Source organism: Atractosteus spatula, chromosome 7 (genome assembly GCF_055471065.1).
Source record: "Atractosteus spatula isolate fAtrSpa1 chromosome 7, fAtrSpa1.hap1, whole genome shotgun sequence".
Lineage (NCBI taxonomy): Eukaryota > Metazoa > Chordata > Actinopteri > Semionotiformes > Lepisosteidae > Atractosteus > Atractosteus spatula.
Window position 1 is genome coordinate 2,654,679 of NC_142712.1, and position 19,673 is coordinate 2,674,351.

Genomic DNA, 19,673 nt, shown 5'->3' on the forward strand with positions numbered 1-19,673 from the left:
ACCATGGAGAACTCATCTAACATCACATCATTCATACTGGCTGCATATGGAGAAATTGGACATATTAGATACTTCTACTTCACCATTACACTAGTATTGTATGTTGCCATCATTGTGGCCAACTCACTTCTTATAGCCGTGATCTCAGTGGAGAGGACTCTGCATGAGCCCATGTATTTCTTTTTGTGTGCTCTGTCTGCAAATGAATTGTATGGAAGCACAGCTCTCTTCCCTTCACTTTTAGTCAACATTTTGTCAGATTTCCATGAAGTTTCTAAATTTCAATGCATTATGCAGATTTTTTGCTTGAACACATATGGACCTATCGAGTTTTCAGACTTAGCCGTGATGTCATATGACAGGTATGTGTCCATCTGTTACCCGTTGCACTACAACAGAATCATGACCCTTGACAAAGCATGTGTGTTTCTTATATTTATCTGGCTCTTCTCTATGGTTAGATTTGCTATCACTATCAGCCTTACTGTGCGCCTACCATTATGTGGTAACATCATAGAGAAGGTTTATTGTGATAACTATTCAATAGTGAAGCTTGCCTGTACTGACACTACTGTTAATAATATTTATGGCCTGTTTGGTACCTTTTTTTCTATAGGTCTGCCTTTGCTCCTAATTTTCTATTCCTATGCAAAAATTCTTAAGATCTGCTTAAATTCACCCAGACAATCCCAGATTAAAGCTTTCAATACCTGCAGCACCCATTTAGTATCTCTTGTAAACTTTTCAATTGGATGTCTCTTCGAAATAATTAAAAACAGATTTAATATGAGTCACATTCCCAATGAGGTTCATGTAGCACTATCACTGTACTTCTTAATATGTCCACCTTTCCTCAATCCTGTTATTTATGGGGTGAGAATAACAAAAATAAGAACAACATTTAAAAAGTTCTTATGTATAAAAACATTTGCTCTTCAGTCAGACAGTACAACTATTTAAATGTAAAATAAATTGAGCAAAATACTGTTTTTTTTATTCCTTTCTCCAAAGGTGAGAAAAAATGAGGCAACTTGAGCGTTATTTCTTCTCTGGTACACAGCTGATATCTGTTTTAAATAAAGTTAGTGATTACTTATCTGCCTTTTCCATACCCACTGCTCTTATATTGTACCTCTTACAATGCTAGGGTTCTGGAGACTCAGAGCACCATACTTTTACCATACTTTCCAAGAAGTGCCCTGGGATTTATTAGGACCACGGAGAGCCAGGAGATCGGTTTTACATTTAATCTGAAGTTCGCCACCTTTTTTTTACAGAAAAGTGTCCCCATCCATATACTGGGATATTAGGACCCACACACACCACAGGATGAGCGCCCCCTACTGGTCTTACTAACACCTCTTGCAGCCACAGCCTTGGCTTTCCCAGGAGATACTGGCCATGTCACACCTGCTTAGCTTCAGTGGATAGTCATTATTTTTTTCTAATGTTAAATGCAATTTAACCTCTTGCCACCCTCTGTCAGCCCCTGCTTTTCTTTATGTCTGTATGCTTTTTACTTTCAGCAGAGAAATGCTGAGATTGAAGATGTGACTACAAGATTTAATATTGTTTTATATTTCAGTCACCACCAGGTGATCCAATACTTTTAAATTAGTTTATGATTGACCTATGACTTTTTAACAATTGTTCTACAGTACATTATTGTGAATGTATTTAGTTTAGAATACAGAGACCTCAAGCACTGTGCTGAATCCATGGTACAACCATAAAAACAGAGAGTGGGATTCTCTCAGTCTCTTGTTTCTGTAATGGGAAACCTCCTATGGCCAAAAAGACCTTGGTAATTTGTTACTGCACACTATTACTTTGACATTACTGTCATAAATATACTGTATTTTTTCAGATAATGTGTGATTCACTGAGATACAGTGCAATATGCATATTGTGTTTATCTGATACAGTGGAGTATTAAAGTTCACTAATTCCTGTGCACTGTAGGTGTGAAGTAATCAACATTTTTTCATCTTAATAATAATCATAATTAACTTTCTCAGATCCATATTTCTGGATTCCATCTTTGTTTTCTCAACTAAATAAATTATTTAGTATTATACAGCACGGTCTCCTTTATTTTTTTTTTGCATTTCGTTTTGTTAAAATGACGTACTAGAGTGTGTGTGAAGATCACAGAGAAGGTTTATTGTGATAACTATTCACTTATCAAACTTGCCTGCACTGATACTACTGTTAATCACATTTACTGTATGGGATGTTTGGCATGTCTCTGTCTTTAGGTCTGCCTTTTCTCGTCATTTTTTATTCTCATACAAAAAGGATTAAGATCTGCTTAATCCCGAATTAAAGCTTTAAGTACCTGCATCACCCATATAATATCCCTGGTAAACTTTTCAGTGGGATGTCTCCTTGAAGTAATTCAAAGTAGACTTAATATGAGTCACATTGATTCATACAGTGAAGTTCGTGTAGCACTATCACTGTACTTCTTGATATTTCCACCTCTCCTCAATCCAATTATTTATGGAATAAGAACAACAAAAATAAGAACAACATTAAAAAAATATTATATATTAAAAAAATATGTGAATTTACAAATATTTGCAAGGAAAATAAATTCAGAAAAACATTTTATTAATGTTTATGGAGGTGAGAAACTATGATACTTTTTTAATTTTTCTTTTTTTTTTTGCATTTTCTTCAAGAACATTTTCATTGTTAAATTGTTTTCATCTTTTTAATAACACAAACTCTTGTAACCAGCCTCATTTTTGTCAAGGACTTCAGTCTGCACTTCTTGACACTGATGACAATGTACAGGAAAGATAATAATATTAATATTGTGCAGAGGTGATGTTACATGTAAAATTACACTAATGTCTATCAATAAAATTTTCACTGGTGTAAAAACAGCTTGCATCCCTTTGTTTTTATCATTATTCAGATTTCTTAGATACCCAGTTTCTGGTGATATTACAGTATGACTGAAAGCTGAACGTTGACACCTAATCAAACCTCAGCAGCTGCTGAACTGAATTCCACTCCACAATTTTATATTAACAGAATCAACAAAGATGGATTTCAGCACTATTGTGTGAAGAATTACATTTTAATAACCTTTGCCAAGATGTATAAACCATGATAAAAAAAATTGGGTCTTCAGTAACATTGCAAACAAGATAAGCATGGCAAGAAAATGAATCCAGATATTTCCTGGACTGTGGCATTCAGATTGTGATAGATATTATTAAAATGGAACCACAAAACTCTGGGATAGTATGGGAATGTTAACGGATATGTCATGGGAGCCAGGAGAGACTCCCATGAAGTCCATTGTTAAAGACCCTATGCAGATGGTATAATCTGGCAGAATCTGGAGAAGGACATCAGGAGACGATACAGCAAAGTTAGGATGGGTTGACAGACAGGGGGGAGGCGACCAAGTCCACATGGGTCCAAAAAGGGTAATCAGGGCACAGTCCGTAATCCAAAGGCTGGGAGATCTATCCAAGACGAAGACACTTAAAATCCCTGGGAAGAGGAACCGAGACACAGAGAACTAAAACAATAATGGGACCAGGCATTCCGAGCCCCGGACTCAGAAGGTCAGGACGCCGGGGTGAAGCTGATGCCGTCAGGTCTCTTTTGGACCCGCTGGTAGGCGGGCTTCCGGGCGTCCATCTCCCAGTGCTGAGCCAGGAACTGCAGAGACGCTAGGCTTTTAAACCAAAATACTGTACAAATGAAACACATCGGGAAATAACAGAACCTAATCATAACAGAAACGGGTTGTAGCACCCTCTAGAGGAGGGATGTGGAACGTAACAGGATATCCTCAGCTTACAAGCCCTTTTTGAGTGAGAAAGTACAATATAATGAAATAGATCCACCCATTTTTTTTTTACCACTTTTTCCAATATAGGTTCACATGGGAGCCAGATCCTATTCTGGAAAGCAACGGGAACAAGGCAGGATATTTCCTGGATGGGGCACATGTCCATTTCAGGGCCCACACGACGCAAACACAAGCATGCACACACTCACACCAGGGCCAGTTTGTCCAGCAGGCAATGAACCGGCCAGTATTTATTTGGACAGTGGGAGAACCCCAAGTGAACACAGGGAGAACATACAAGCTTCACATAGATCATACTCTAGGAATTGAATGCAGAGCCACAGAGCTGTGAGGCAGCAATGCTAGTCACTACACTAAAATTACACATTGTAATGAAATACAAACACATATTTTTAAAAAAGGATATTAGATAGTCAGAGACAGAGAAGAAAAAAAATAAGTCTAGAAAACAATAAATGTATAATGTTAGAGCAGATAAATTAATATTTCTCCCAAGTGTGAAAAAATGAACAACATACAATATAGTACCTCAAGCTGAGGAAAAATAAAGTTCTAAACTAAGCATAAGAAGTACAGAAAAGGCAGGATTTTGGAGGAGTTACAAATTTGTGGGTTTAGGTTAACATACAGTAGCAAGTGATCTTTAGATTATTTTTTAAAAGCTGAAACATTGTGTCTTTTCTTTCAGTGTTGGATTACTCTTCACTTGTTCCTTTGCAGCTAGAACACACTGATTCAGGTCCCTACTCAAACTTATAACTGTTATGTTATATATACTGTATATACAAACTTTGTGTATGTTTACGTTATACAAACTTTGTATGTGCTTGGTAATTACAATAATATTGTTTTTTTCCCTATTATAAAAAATGATTTCCTCATGGAACACCCTTTGCAGCTCTTGGTACAGTATAACAATTCTACATCAGTGATGTTTTGTTTGGTGGTCAGAATTATATCACCTGGCAATACTTTTCCCTGGGCATTTTCATGATCTGATCCAGTTACAGGTGGTATTTGGATGTTTTGCTGAAGTGATGTACTGTATATAAGAACAACACATGCAAATATTTTTCAAAGCGTATTCTGGACTCAAAACCATCTGAAACAAGCTCACAGGTAATACAAAAATGTATTTTCTTCTCTGTCAACCCCCTTAGCTCTCTACCTCTGTCTGCTTCTCTCTCAATGTACTTTTTAAAAATTTAACCAGAAAGTCTGTAAGTGGAGAAGGGTGTACAATGACAATCAGTGTAGTCAATGTAGATTAAAGATACATTGAATGACCTGGTAGCGCTGGGCATATGCATTTTAACATTTATTCTATATTAAAGCTTCTTTAATACTTTGTACTTCCAAAGGTCCTAGAAAACATAAAAATATTTTATAAACACTGATGTACAAATATAAAGGCTGGAGATGAAAAGCTTTCAGGGACAAAAGGTTTTTTGTACAATTGTTGCATCATCTTTACAACTTTGTCAATGTGCACAGTGAAAGATGTGAATATCTGTTTTGCCTCATAGAAACAGCACAGTGTGATGGAAATTTTAAACTGCTACAGCAACAATGTTATAGTTCACCAACAGCTTCAGAGTTACTGAATTAATCAATATGTGATGGATCAGTTGCTCTAGAGTTGCTCAATGGATGAAATTTGTTTTATGATTGAACCATTTCTAGGTCTTGTTATATATTCATGGGAGGCTTCAGTGAAAATCATTCAACAATACATTATTTTGCATAGTGTTTGTTTTTGCACACCTCTGTGTATGAGCACGTTCTCCTTTCATTTTGTGTTTGTGAAATTTACTGTAACAAAACTATGTGTATCCCTCATACAAGATGCATATAATTAACTGTTAGTTAATAGATGTATTTTATAAGCAATGCTATGTAACTGGTCCATACTTCCAACAATGCACAGATTACAGAAAATTGTTCCATTGCTATAAATATATGGAATAAATATAATATTTTCTGTTCCCTCTCATGTAGTTGATTCAGAGCTGAGGACCATGGAGAACTCATCTCACAACACTTCATTCATACTGTCTGCATATGGAGAAACTGGGCGGATTAGATACTTCTACTTCACCATTACTCTAGTAGTGTATGCTGCCATCATTGTTGCAAACTCACTTCTTATAGCAGTGATCTCAGCGGAGAGGACCCTGCATGAGCCCATGTATTTCTTTTTGTGTGCTCTGTCTGCAAATGAATTGTATGGAAGCACAGCTCTCTTCCCTTCACTTTTAGTCAACATTTTTTCAGACATACAAGAAATTGCAAAGGTTGCATGTCTTGTGCAAGTTTTCTGCTTGCACACCTATGCAAGTACTGAGTTTTCAACTTTAGCTGTGATGGCATATGACAGGTATGTCTCCATCTGTTACCCACTACAATACAACAGCATCATGACTCCTAAGAAAGTGTGCACGTTTATTGTATCAACTTGGCTGCATTCGATAATTGGAATTGCCATCACTTTAACCTTAACTATGTGCCTGCCATTGTGTGGCAACATTATAGAGAAAGTATATTGTGACAACTATTCATTAGTCAAGCTTTCTTGTATAGATAACACTGTTAATAACATTTATGGGCTTATCAGTACATTTCTGTACACAGGTATCCTGTTGACCTTAATTTTATATTCATACACAAAAATACTTAGTATTTGTGTGAAATCTTCTAGGGAATCCAAGGTTAAAGCTGTGAATACCTGTGCTCCACATCTCATTTGTCTTGTAAACTACTCAGTTGGATGTCTCTTTGAAATTGTTCAAAATAGATTCAGTATGAGACATGTCCCATTTATAGTGAGAATAATATTATCAATATATTTTATAATATTTCCTCCTCTCCTCAATCCAGTTATTTACGGCATCAGAATTGCAAAAATAAGAACAACAGTTAAAAAGGTTTTAGTCCCATGCATAATAGCTCCATGCCTTAAAGACACAACTGAATGAGGGCTAAATAAATAAATACGTTTTATAACCACACACTGAACCTTTTGAAAGGTTGAACATTGATAATCAGTGAAAAATGCAAATGCATGTAAACTGCTTTTCTACATTTGCCCCCACTGTGTTCTCTCAAGTGGTACGTAGTAGTGTGTGTGGTAATGGGCCATACAAATGATTTCCTGATCTGCTTATTTGTCAGTAGGTAAGAGATTTAAAAAGTTGAACTACACTTACTATATTAGCACTCTGAGATGAAAAATTGAATTATTTTTGTCCTTTGCCCTTTGACCTCTTATTTGTCCTCTAATTTAGGGAAGACAGCTCTTATCGGTTTTATCTTCTATGTCCCTCTCCTAAGCAATGAAAAACTAAATTTATTTCTTGTTCCCTGATAAAAAACTGAGAAACTCCCAGTGAAACTCCACTCCTGCTGATAAAATAGAATATTCTGCCTATTGTTTAAAAAAGGTTTGGACAGTATAATGGATTTTTCACTTGTATAGAGAATAGTTGTCTTATAAATCCATTAGATATATTAAATAACACAGACCCATGCTTTGTAAGAAAGTTAAATCTGGAAAAAAAAATAAAGGTTTTTGAATAACTGAAAGCAGTGCAGTGCTGCCATGCCCATAGTTTCACAACAACCTGGGTCATTTTGAAAAGTTAAACAATTTATTTTGTTTATTATTTCATTTTGATTACTTGTACAGACATCAAACTTTTACATATATTTGTATGTGGACCAAACACATACAATAAAAACAAAGATGGATATCACCTGATGCATTGATAATTCTGAGCACTTAAGTCATAATGCAAATTTGACATGAGTTCACATTCACAGTCAGCAGGGTGAATCGGCCAATTGTGTGAAATGTATAATAATCACAGAGAGCAATGGGACTGCTGTTCACTGGTGACAATCAGGAGCTCATCAAATTGCATCTGCTGCTCTAGTTACTAAAACTCTAATTTGGGTTAATTATATGAATGCCATGGCATTGCAGGACAGCCTGTTAGGATGTCATGTGTTAAGTGGGGTAAATATGAAAGGAAGTATTTTCAATTGTGAGAAAAAATAACTCAAACATTTATCATCCCATTTGATTCACAAGTGAATCAGAAGTTGTTACACTGAGTAAAATGGCACTGATAGCTGTCATATCAAAAAATGAAAACAAAAAACCTTTTTTCATTACTATTACTGCCAAAGGAATAATCCACTGTTTTTCTGTGTCTGTATTCTTATGTAATATCTACCAGAGTTCTGAGGATATGACAACTGACAAAAAGAAATTGTAAACTAATCAGCCATCAGTTGCTGAAAAATAAGGTTCCACATTAAACTGCTCCATATCATCAGAAGCTGTAAAGTTGTCTTTGAGAAAGTTGTGTGGTGCAGATTTGCACCTTGATAACCTTTGTTAAGATGAATAAACCATGAAAAATGAATGGGTCTCAGTAATGTACGACATCTGGAATGCATGGTGAGTATTTTAACACGGAAAAAAAGTGGTAGCTGAAGTAACTGGAGTAGTGTAGGAATACTACACTGTCCCTGTTGTCCTCCACCACAGTGCCCCCTGTGTCTTGCTGGCACCTGCAAGCTTGCTGCATAACCTGGCTTGCTCACACTACAGTACTGTATGTCCTCACTTCTCCCTTTGCTCCTAATTGGTACATCCTGGGGAAATTACAGTTTTCTACCACAGATTTAACTAAAGTTTTCTCTTAAATATTATGAGTATAAGCTGTCATACAGTATATTCCCCTATATACACTACTCAGTCTATTTACATATGAGGCAAGGATACAAAAATATTATCAAAATGGGATTTTATTGTCTGAACCAGCCAGAACCCAGTACCCTCAAGGAGTTGCATGAGTTACCTTTGATAAAAAGCAGATAGATATTCATTAAAACTTACAGCACCCAATAATGTTCTGATTGGTGAATGTGAATCATGTGACACATGACCTCTTTGAATTTAGTATACCAATCCCCAGAAACCATGCTGGGAGAAAATTCAGAACATAAAAGACTGCAGAGAGAGGCAGATATCTAAACAAGCACAGAAGGACATTGATACTTCACCTGGACTGGAGCATCTTAAAGGAAACTTCATCTGCTCTCCAGTCTTCCAGGTTCATTTCTGTAAGAACTTGTAAGTGCTAATTCTATGCTTATTATATTATCTGTAATATTATTTATTTTCCTTAATCTTTATTAGTAAATATAAATTATATTTGACCTTTTGAGACTTGAACACACATCAGAGAAAATGAATTGAAAAGGGTAATTCAACCTAAAATCTATCCTAAACATAAAGAACAATACAACTGTATAAAAATCATGACAAAACTGCTAAAATACATATACAAACAGCAAAAATATTGCAAAGTTATCTATTTTGTCATATGTGAACTGATATTTCATTAAGCACACAAGACATGAAAGGCGCAGCTTCATTAAGCTAAATTAACTCTTAAGCTAAATCAACAGTATTGTCACAGGTTAGTAGGATGTGTGATATTACAGATGTCATCTTATGGGATTCTGTCTCATTCCTGTCAGAAAGCTTGTATAAGTATTTGCCTGCTTACTGATCTCAGAGCCCTGGATGTCCAGGCTCTTCCCACAGATGATTATCAGGGCTCAGGTCAGGTACTGGCCAGGGTCACATCCACCGTAGCCAAGCAGGTGTGAGCCTGGCCAGTACCTGGATGCGAGACCTCCTAGGAAAAACTAAGGTTGCTGCTGGAAGAAGTGTTAGTGGGGCCAGTAGAGTGCTTTCATCCTGCGTGATGGGGATACGACACTGTAAAAAGCTGACATCCTTAGGATATGACTTAAAACCAAGGTCCAGACTCTCTGTGGTTATTAAAAATCCCAGGGTGTTTTTTGAAAATTGCAGGAGTGTTACCCCCGTGTCCTGGCCAAATTTCCCATTGGCCTCCTAAAAATACCCATCTATGAACTGGATTCATCACTCTCCTCCCCACTGATAGCTGATGTGTGGTGAGCATACTGGAACACTTTGGCTGCCATCGCATCATCCAGCTTAGCTGTAAAGTGTGTTGAGTGGAGTGTCCAGGAAGGAGCTGTATAAAAATCAGAAATTATAATCTCAGTATGGTTGATGTTACATGAGAAACATGAAGGCCCACTTTGTCTTGCCCGAATATTGTCACAAGTGGAGATCCCAGTGAAAAGGCACCTACTGTATTAAGGTCCCAGCACTTGATTAGACTTGCACTGTGTAGTGGGATAATCATTAATCACTACACGAGGAGTTATATACAGTAGGAACTCCTGCTCAGACGGTCACACTTGAATATCCCTATCAATAGGTAGTGTGTCATTCTACAGGTCTGTGTCACTATCCCTGGTGTCCACCAGGATGGTCTGCACAACCCTGCCAGTGTCTGTAGTTGAGGTGCTTCTCCCACAACCACATTCTGGTGCATCAAGGAACATTGATCCATTCTTATCTAATGAAAAAACAAAAGGGCGGAGTGGGGGCTCTGTGGCTAAGGATCTGTGCCTGTGGCTGAAGGTTGCTGGCTCAAATCCCGCGGCTGGTAGAGGAATCCTACTCCGTTGGGCCCCTGAGCAAGGCCCTTAACCCCAGCTGCTCCAGGGGTGCCGTATAAATGGCTGACCCTGCGCTCTGACCCCAAGCTTCTCTCCCTGTCTGTGTGGCTCATGGAGAGCAAGCTGGGGTATGTGAAAAGACAAATTCCTAATGCAAGAAATTGTATATGGCCAATAAAGTGATCTTATCTTATTGGTGTTGGTAAGCACTGGGCCTCTGTCTAGCAGCCCGATGTGCAATTGACGGCTCTACTGTTGCTTTCTCACGAATGAATTGTTGATGCATGGGTTGTTGTCACCTGGAGTTTATACGGTTTATGCCGTGACATTGTATCTGATATTCTGCTGTCTCAGTCCATCCTCCTAAATGCTGCTGTTAGGTAGGCTCTGTTTTCTTGATAGTTGGGGGTAATTTCTTTTTTTCTTTTTTCTTTTGGTTCTTCATGCTCATCAGGCTTGACGTTCAAACGGTTAAATCACTTCAGCACCTGTGTCCAATCAGTTCACAGTCAGTGTCACTCAAGAGTATCACGGTAAGTCAGTAATAACTGAATGATTAAAATAACACCAAACACAGTTCATCCATATTTGAAATCTGCACACTTTGTTTTTGCTAAAAACATATACATTCATAGTGGTAAATTGTTCTGATGTTCAGAATATTTGCCACCATACATTTTCACAAGCATTGAGACCTCACATCTTAATTGCCTGTGGTGATACAGTATCAGTAATACTACTATTAATGGCTGTTGTAGTAATAGAAGTACAAGCTAGGTCATCTGAAGCTGAGCTGTTGAACTTTTTTGTTTTAAAGTCTATGCATTGTAAAACTGAAATTAAATCAAGCTGTTTCATTCAGTCCTGAAATTATTTTTATGGAATGAAGTCTAGCTGACATCTTGTTTGTTTTAAAAGTATGGCTGTGTGATCAGATGTATTTGATTATATTCAGTCCTTATTTTTAAAAAATATTTCATTAATTCCCTTTTGAAAGATGTTCAGTCTTTTTTGTTTTTTTATGTCCCTTTTTTTAATGAAGTCTGAATCTGAGCCAGAACACAGTCCAATTAACATCCTCCCATTTGGGAATCATTACAAACAGAAGACACTCCAGTATTCCCCAGGCTAGGGGAAGGTGGTGTTTCCTGTAGTGAAGACCCATCCAGAACCACTGTTCATGACAAGAATTTAAGGTATGTGCACAAAGCAGCAGTGATAAGAGATAATATTGATTGATCAATACTACTGAAAATAAAGCCACAAATGATCAGATGCAGAGGTCTGTATACTGTACATACTGTACAGCTGGAACGTTACTGAGCTGGACCCTAAGGATTTCCATCCAGTAAATTAGTACAGTACATCAATTCAGATTCTACACATTCTGCTTTTTTTTAAAAGGCCACTCTTTTTTAAATGTTTTAATACACACAGTATGTGGATAACAGTTCAGCCCCAGATAGATCATCTACAAAAAAACACACAAGGGCTTGAACTACAGAATGAACATACTGTAAAATTAATTGATTCACAGACAAATGTTACATACTGCATATTTCCAACCTTCTCTGGTTCCTTATTTGTGAATAAGTGATGTGTACATTCACAAAGTATTTGTAAAATATGCAAGGTAGAAAGAAGACTATTTATTAATGAACAAAGAAAAACATACAGATTAAAAATAAATTATTAAGCTTATTTAGTGTGTGCATTTACATTTCTTAAAGACGCTGTAAATATTTTGATCAAGGATCTAGAGGACTTAAATAAGATATTTAACCTCATAAATCATTAAAAGACATCTTAAATTATAAAAGATATTTTATGCTGGCAGTTAAAAATATTTCTAATAAGAAATTCCAATATGTATTATGGGGAAAAAAAATCTTTAAAACTTTATTTATTTCTAGGTGCCTTCAGAAAAATCAAGGGACAATAACAATGCAGAACATAACTCCTGTGACAACATTGCATTTTACTGATTATGAGATAACCGGCAATATCAAGTATTTGTACTTTATGTCCACTCTGTTAGTTTTTCTCTTGATTGTCTTTGTGAACATAGTTCTTATAACCGTAATTACTACACAAAGAAGCCTTCATGAGCCAATGTATATATTCATTTGTAACCTTGCTTTTAATGGACTATATGGTAGCGCTGCATTCTATCCTGTATGTATGGTTAACATCTTGTCAAAAATGCCATCTATATCTAGAACTGGCTGCTTGATTCAGGTGTTTTGCATTCATACATATGGATCATTTGAATATTCAATATTGGCTCTGATGGCGTATGACCGATATCTGTCCATATGTCATCCATTAAGGTATAACAGCATCATGACACCATCAAAAGTGACAAAGCTGTTAGTATTTGTGTATATGTACCCCATTTGTATTTTGTCTGTACATATTTATTTAACTATCCGGTTACCTTTATGTGGCTTTATAATAGATAAACTATACTGTAACAACTGGTCTGTTGTCAGGCTTTCATGCATTGATGTGTCTGTTAATAGTGTTTTTGGTCTGTTTGTTACAACTATTCTCATGGTTCCCCCATTTCTAGTGATTTTCTACTCCTACATCAGGATCCTGACAGTGTGCCTGAAAGCTTCAAAGGAAGCTCGATCTAAAGCTCTAGAAACTTGCACCCCTCATTTACTGACTTTCATGAACTACAGTGTCGCCACTTTTTTCGAAGTTGTGCACTACCGTTTCGATCTAAGCAGTATGCCCCATGTCCTGAGAATTATTATGTCAATAGATTTTCTGTTGCTCCCCCCTCTTTTAAATCCCATCATCTACGGAGTTAAAATGCAGGAGATAAAGAAAAGGACCATGAGAATGTTTGTTGGAAGGAAACCGAGTTCCTTTGAAGCACCTAGAGAAAACAAGCAGAAAATAACATGGCTTTCGCATATGAAATGAGAATGTTTGGCTATGTTAGGGTGGGGGGCACTTGGACATTTCACAGATCAGGTGAGCTGGGGCACCCTTTACCATGAAACTGCTGTTACATTTGGATGGAAGATTTTTCAAACAAGTCTGTCTATCAGAAGTCAAAGTTCCTGAACACTGTTTATGACTGCAATATTTCACACTCCCCTCCTAGTCACAGACAGACAGAGACTGTGGTAAAGTGGTTAAGGGAATGAGATTACTTTGTTAGCAAATGCAGAGTTTGAACTCCTGTTATAGATGTTATTAAACTTTGCATAGCCTTACTGCTCTAATGCACCTATTTACTTCTTAATTTGTTTTTGTATAGCTTCTGACGCACTGTCTATCCTTACTGTACTGTTATTTTAATTTTACCATTATTTTACCATTCTTTCTCTTAATTGTAATTCAACCTTCTGTCCCCTTGTGTACTTGTGCTTAATGTTTAACTTTAAAAAAACAAAAATAGCTTTTTTAAGCAAAGAAATACATACACACTATTATTAAAATATTAAATATTATACCAGGTTTGGCACAGTGTTACACAGCAATGTGATACCCCACACCTGGATTTTATGGTGTGCTGTAAGCATTACAAAAGAGATTTAAAGAAACAGCTTTGGTTGGGTTCTTTCACAGCCAAATTTCTAGTTTTGTGAATAATAAATAAAAACTTACATCCTCAAATTCCTGTGCTAAAGTGATATAAATATAAATTATTTTCTACATCTACATGTTACAGTTTTGCAAGGTTATGAAATGTATTAAACCAACTTGTAGTTTCTCAGTGGCATTATGACAGCACTGTTTAATAGTGTGAAGCCTTTGCTTCTGTACAATGAAAAAAAATCCTGCCAATAAACACAAGTGATTATTTAGCTTGAAGGCATTTGCACAAAGTTTTTATAACATTAAAGCCTTGTGTTTCACCATGTTCTGGAGGAAACACAGGTTGAAAGAAGACACCTTATATGTATGATATATTTTCTTAATAGGACATGAATTTAAAGCCATCATTAAAAAGGTTTCTTAAGGAGAGTCAAAAGGATATTTTTCCCACCTTGCCTTCCAGATAAACTACCAAGGGATTTCACTGTACTTGCTTTTCCCAAATGTGAAGCAGAAATTTACAAATGATCATTTTTGCAAGCAATGGTCACAATTACATTAAAAAAACATTTTTTACAAAGTAAGGTGGGCTTCATTTTTTAAATGTCTGATGAAATACATATTGTATAATTGTTTCCAAAGAAGATAAAAGGACTATGGATGCCTTTGGTGCATTCTTTTATGTTGTGCACTGCAGTTTCTAGCACTGAAAAACAAAGAACTGTATAGAGTTAATAGTATGCTTGTAATTTTTATAAAGCTTGTACAGTAAATAAATATAAATAAGGCAAGTTTTGGAGTTAAACAAAACATAAGCACACAGAGTGGTAGTGGTGCTTGTGATTGGATGGTAGTTGGACAGACATCAAATTAAATTGTCTGAAACTCCAAAATCAAAATCCTATCTTTACTTCTAAGGCTGTTGCTGGTTCTAGCCTCTTGACTATAGGTTTGTGATATTGAAGCCCAGGTGGGACACTGCAGTTATACCCTTGAGCAAAGTTTCTTACCCAAGTTGCTCCATTAAATTGTCACTAATAGTAAAGTGTTACTAACAGTAAAATAATACTGTAGTAAAGTATTTATATAACCCCCTGCTACAAGGAGCTGTCGGTCTGACTGACAGATTAACATCTGCTTTCCAAATCAGTCTCTGCTGGTATTTATATAGTAATGGAAATGTAAAGAAGCCTTTAAAGGTTTTGATAACATCGGAGAGATTGTTCATTTACAGTATGTTTCCCTTATAGGCCCTGATTTTTTATTCCTTAATAAGGATCCTAAATATTTGTCACAATTATTCCAGGCAGGCCTGGTGGCACAGGCAGCGATGGGGTGATGTCTGTAACGAAAGCATTCTTTTAGCACAATCCAGGGTAGAGTGAGGAAAACACGGGGAATAAAGCATGCGGGAGTCAGGAATGAAAACAGGGGGTGTGTCCGTGGTGCGCTGGTGTTCGGGGGAGGTGTGGCCGAGGCAAACAGTCCAGAAGTGAGTCCAAGGGGAAATCTGAGACGAGGCAAAAGTCCAAAGCCGGGTGGTCCAACCAAGAAAAACGGGATTAAAAACAGGAACTGGGTCGGGACCGGCACGGGACCAGGCGCTTCCAGGTCCCGGACTCACCTGGTACGGAAACCAATGCAGAGACCGGAACAGAGTGAGCGTCTGGCTTTTTAGGTGAACTGAAAAGGGGGCTGGAACAGGGAGCAGGTTCGGGAGATGAGCAAAAAACAAGGAAGGGCTGGAGCGTCCTTAAGAGGAGGGGTTTATGAACGTGACAATGTCAGCCCCAGGTGAGCTTGCTGGGATAGATGGGAACTATCAAGGACATTGTTAACTCTTGGGACTTGGGGGGAAGGACAGGAGTTTATGTACTGTACAGTATGTGTTATGCACGTGTACGTGTGTGGCTGTCCCTGGTCTGTGGTCTTGGGTTCCCACCCTAACCTACCTGGCCTCTGTTAGTCAGGACCCTCCACCTTCACTGTGAGGGCCAGTGGTTTTCTTTGTGCTGACTGGTGTGACCATTTCTTTTTAAGGCTAGTGAAACTATGTCATTCCCACTCTTCTGTGTGTTTATTGTCCAATACCAACTTAGCCTTGTGAGAAAAAGAGAGTGGGGCTGGGTGATGTAGCAAGGTCTTACTAGATAGTTATAGTATAGTATAGGTGCTCAGCACATGATAAGTGCATGGGAATTAAACAAGAGTTAATGATTGTATTTATTTTCATGGAGCCACTCTTATGGTAATAATGTACCCTTCCATCAAGTGACTTGTCTGACTAATCCAGTCCCTATCCCTGCCAATTGTGCACTGCTGCCTTTGGAATCACAATTACAGTTTACAAGTAATATGACTCCAGGCTAAAATGTGTGACAGCTGGGCGATATAGCTCAGCATGCATTCAGATGACTTCTGTTCAGGCTCCCATATTGTTGGGCTTCACTGACATGTAACACTGTATCTTAACCTTCAGTCCATCTGCAGGGGTGTTATAGTACTGTCCTGTTGAGAGTCACATAGTGAAAAAGTGACTTTGAATGAGTAAATAGAGAAGTGTAAATAACCTTGCCTGTTATTCAACTCACAAAAGCTCATGAATGATTCCTGTGGCATCACCTGTGTCCAGTTTACTTTTGCCTATTTTTTCTTGTTTGAATTAACAACCTGGGGATAATGATCTATGATTAAACACCAATTATTTTGATTTCCTGCAGGACGTTTGAGAGCAGCACATGATGTAATATTCCCCAAACAGGGGGGAAACAATATAAAGCAGAGAAAAAAAGGGTTTAGTTATGGTCATAGCAGAACAAACGAAGATTTTGGAAGGTATGTGACAATTGCAAATCCAGTCTTATTGAAAACTGACATTATGTGTGTGTTAAATTTTTAGACTATTCAGTAAAATCTGCTACAGCTAAACGTATTCTTATATATTACAGAATATTTTTCTGTAATACAGCTTTTATATATAATAAAATTTGTATTTAGTGCAGAATTTCATAAATTTATATTCTAAGATCTTGGAATTAATATGACAGATATTATTGATTTAATTTAGCAAAATACAAAATACTGCAATCCACAATAATACAATTAATTTAACTTAGTGATGCATGTCCCATACCACAAAAGCAGATTTTATGATAAAAGTAAGCAAGTAAGCAAGCTTGATAAAAGTAAGCTTTAAAAAGAATGTGTACTGTACTAGTTTAAAAACTCAAGAGAGAAGACAGAACAGAGAGTATGTCACACAGGTGTAATAATTAACATTCAGATGTTGATTTTTCTGTTTGGTATTTGGATAACAGGAATGGGGAGGATGAAATGAGCAAAGTACAGCACGACAGATTAAAGGCATGAATTTAACTCCATGGAAGGAGTCAAAAAGGGTTTTCATAGTTTTATCGTCAAAACCAAATAAAGTCCTTTACAAGCACATTAAAGTGAAATTAGCTTGTTTCTTTTCAGCACTGTACAAAATTTAGTTAAAAATTAGAGGTGCAATTTAATAAGATGTTAAAACACAACTCACAACACAGTCAAAGAACATGGCTTACTGCACCTCACTGCAAGAGATGTAGCTCAAATGAAAAAGTAAAATATGGTACGGTCAGATTTATTTAATACATACTGTATGTATTTTTTTCTAGGTGCTTTCAAAACACGTAGAAGAAAATTAAGATGCAAAACTCAACCAACATGACAATGTTCCTTCTTACTGCATATGGCGACAATAGCAATATGAGATATTTGTATTTTACATCTACTTTGTTAGGCTTTCTTTTCATACTATTTGCAAATTTAGTCATCATAACAGTCATTGCAAGTGACCACAAACTCCATGAACCCATGTACATTTTTATTTGTTTCTTGGCTCTGAATGGACTATATGGTAGCTGTGCATTTTATCCTAGCTGTATGGCAAATCTCCTGTCAGACACACCAGCTACAGTATATCCAGAACTGGCTGTTTCATTCAAATATTTTGCCTTCACACATATGGATGCTTTGAATATTCAATTTTGGCTCTGATGGCATATGACAGATATTTATCCATATGTCACCCATTGATATATAACAGTATTATGACCCCATCAAAGATGGTTCAGTTTTTGGCTTTTGCGTATATGTATCCTATCTGTTTTTTTTGTATACACATATCTTTAACCATTCGATTGCCATTATGTGGATTTATCATTACTAAGGTGTTTTGTGACAACTGGTCGGTTGTCAGACTTTCATGTGTACAGTAGATGCTTCTGTTAATAATGTCTTTGGCCTATGTTTTATAGCAGTTGTCATGATTGCACCAATACTTGTCGTTTTATACTCTTACATCAGGATCCTGGCAGTGTGCCTGAAAACTTCAAAGGAAGCTCGATCTAAAGCTTTAGCAATCTGCACCCCTCATTTACTGACTTTTGTGAACTACAACATTGCCACTTTTTTTGAAGTTGTCCAACATCGTTTTGACTTAAGTAATACATCTCCTATTTCACGAATTATCATGTCAGTAGATTTTATTTTGTTGCCTCCTCTTTTAAATCCCATCATCTATGGTATTAAAATGCAGGAAATCAGGAAAAGGATCATAAGAACATTCTTTAGTACAAAACCAAATTGTGTTGAAGTGTAAGTGCAAGACAAAAATCTTTTTGTGCATCTCCGCAAATTTATGTCCTGGCTCTTATACCCAGGTACTGTCAGGAGTACACTTCAATCCGACTGATCTAAACAAATTTTAGATCAGTCAAATTAAAATATTATATATTTAAATAATAACATATTATTAAAATATGTTGCCTTCACAGAGGATTAATCTTGGACATTTTTACTAGTAATGTGTTCTAGTTCTACAATATATAAATGTTCCTTTGAAGCTGACACTACTGTATGTCACCTTACTGTATATTTTTATCATATATAAAAAGAAATCCAGGGGGTGTTTTTGAAAATGTGGAAATAAAAACTTTAATATAATGTACATAAATGTATTATTGCAAACCAATATTTTATATATTTTAATACCTATCTCACACAAGCAGAGATCACTGTCCCACATTAAAATGAGTAAAATACAAAACATTTATATAAAATAAAAATATTGTGTGAAATGCAAAATTTTAAATTGATGTCTTCCACTGCTTCTTATTGAAAGTGCTCTGGAAGGACTGTGCCAATTGAGCATTGCCACTTGAAGAATCCCTGTCACACTGCCACATGATCCAGCTTAAATGTCTGGCTGATGAGGTTCAGTCTGTGGTCTAAGCTAGATCATTTACTGGATAAGACAAACAGAAGCTTTACTGTATGATCTGTCAATTACATTAATAAGATGGGGTATGCTATCTGTTACTACTAAAACACTAATGATAAAAGGAAGTTAACGTTTAAATTAAACTTATTTGTGTTCAGCTAATTAATAACTTGTGTTTTAATTTCTTGGATCAAATGTTATTTATTTGCATGTATTTATTTGCATATACAGTACAGCTGTTCACAAAGCACTCTGGAGGTCCCTGTTCGCACATTTCCCATTTCCACGCAGAAATGAAACACCAAACACCCCTTTTACAACACTCCCGAACCTCCTTATAGTCTGCGCTAAGTGCTGTTTCCTCTGACCATGTAAAACTGTACAAAACATCAGTTCCCTTTGTGTCTGCCGTTTCTTGTGTCAGAGACTAAGTGAAATTCGGATCCC

The 19,673-nt window shown here is 36.6% G+C and overlaps 3 protein-coding genes and 1 pseudogene across 4 annotated transcripts; all 4 read left to right on the forward strand.

Moving 5' to 3' along the window:
- On the forward strand, window positions 1–960 carry LOC148830141 (olfactory receptor 4B13-like). Its single transcript, XM_088922002.1, has one exon. The coding sequence runs from the start codon at window positions 4–6 to the stop codon at window positions 958–960; it is 957 nt and encodes a 318-aa protein (XP_088778128.1). The 5' UTR covers window positions 1–3.
- Window positions 961–5,853: 4,893 nt separating this feature from the next.
- LOC148830142 (olfactory receptor 4B13-like) lies at window positions 5,854–6,810 on the forward strand. Its single transcript, XM_088921721.1, has one exon. The coding sequence runs from the start codon at window positions 5,854–5,856 to the stop codon at window positions 6,808–6,810; it is 957 nt and encodes a 318-aa protein (XP_088777847.1).
- A 5,539-nt stretch (window positions 6,811–12,349) lies between these two features.
- On the forward strand, window positions 12,350–13,339 carry LOC148830143 (olfactory receptor 52E8-like). The gene has a single exon (XM_088919868.1). The coding sequence runs from the start codon at window positions 12,350–12,352 to the stop codon at window positions 13,337–13,339; it is 990 nt and encodes a 329-aa protein (XP_088775994.1).
- Window positions 13,340–16,680: 3,341 nt separating this feature from the next.
- Window positions 16,681–18,605, forward strand: LOC148830144 (olfactory receptor 51L1-like; annotated as a pseudogene). The gene is made up of 2 exons (XR_016091346.1): window positions 16,681–16,795; window positions 17,620–18,605. The product of XR_016091346.1 is annotated as an olfactory receptor 51L1-like (transcript).
- Window positions 18,606–19,673: the final 1,068 nt, after the last annotated feature.

Excerpts from the sequence above, each read along its gene's own strand:
- LOC148830141 (XM_088922002.1), top strand. The coding sequence starts at position 4 with ATGGAGAACTCATCTAACATCACATCATTCATACTGGCTGCATATGGA.
- LOC148830142 (XM_088921721.1), top strand. The coding sequence starts at position 5,854 with ATGGAGAACTCATCTCACAACACTTCATTCATACTGTCTGCATATGGA.
- LOC148830143 (XM_088919868.1), top strand. The coding sequence starts at position 12,350 with ATGCAGAACATAACTCCTGTGACAACATTGCATTTTACTGATTATGAG.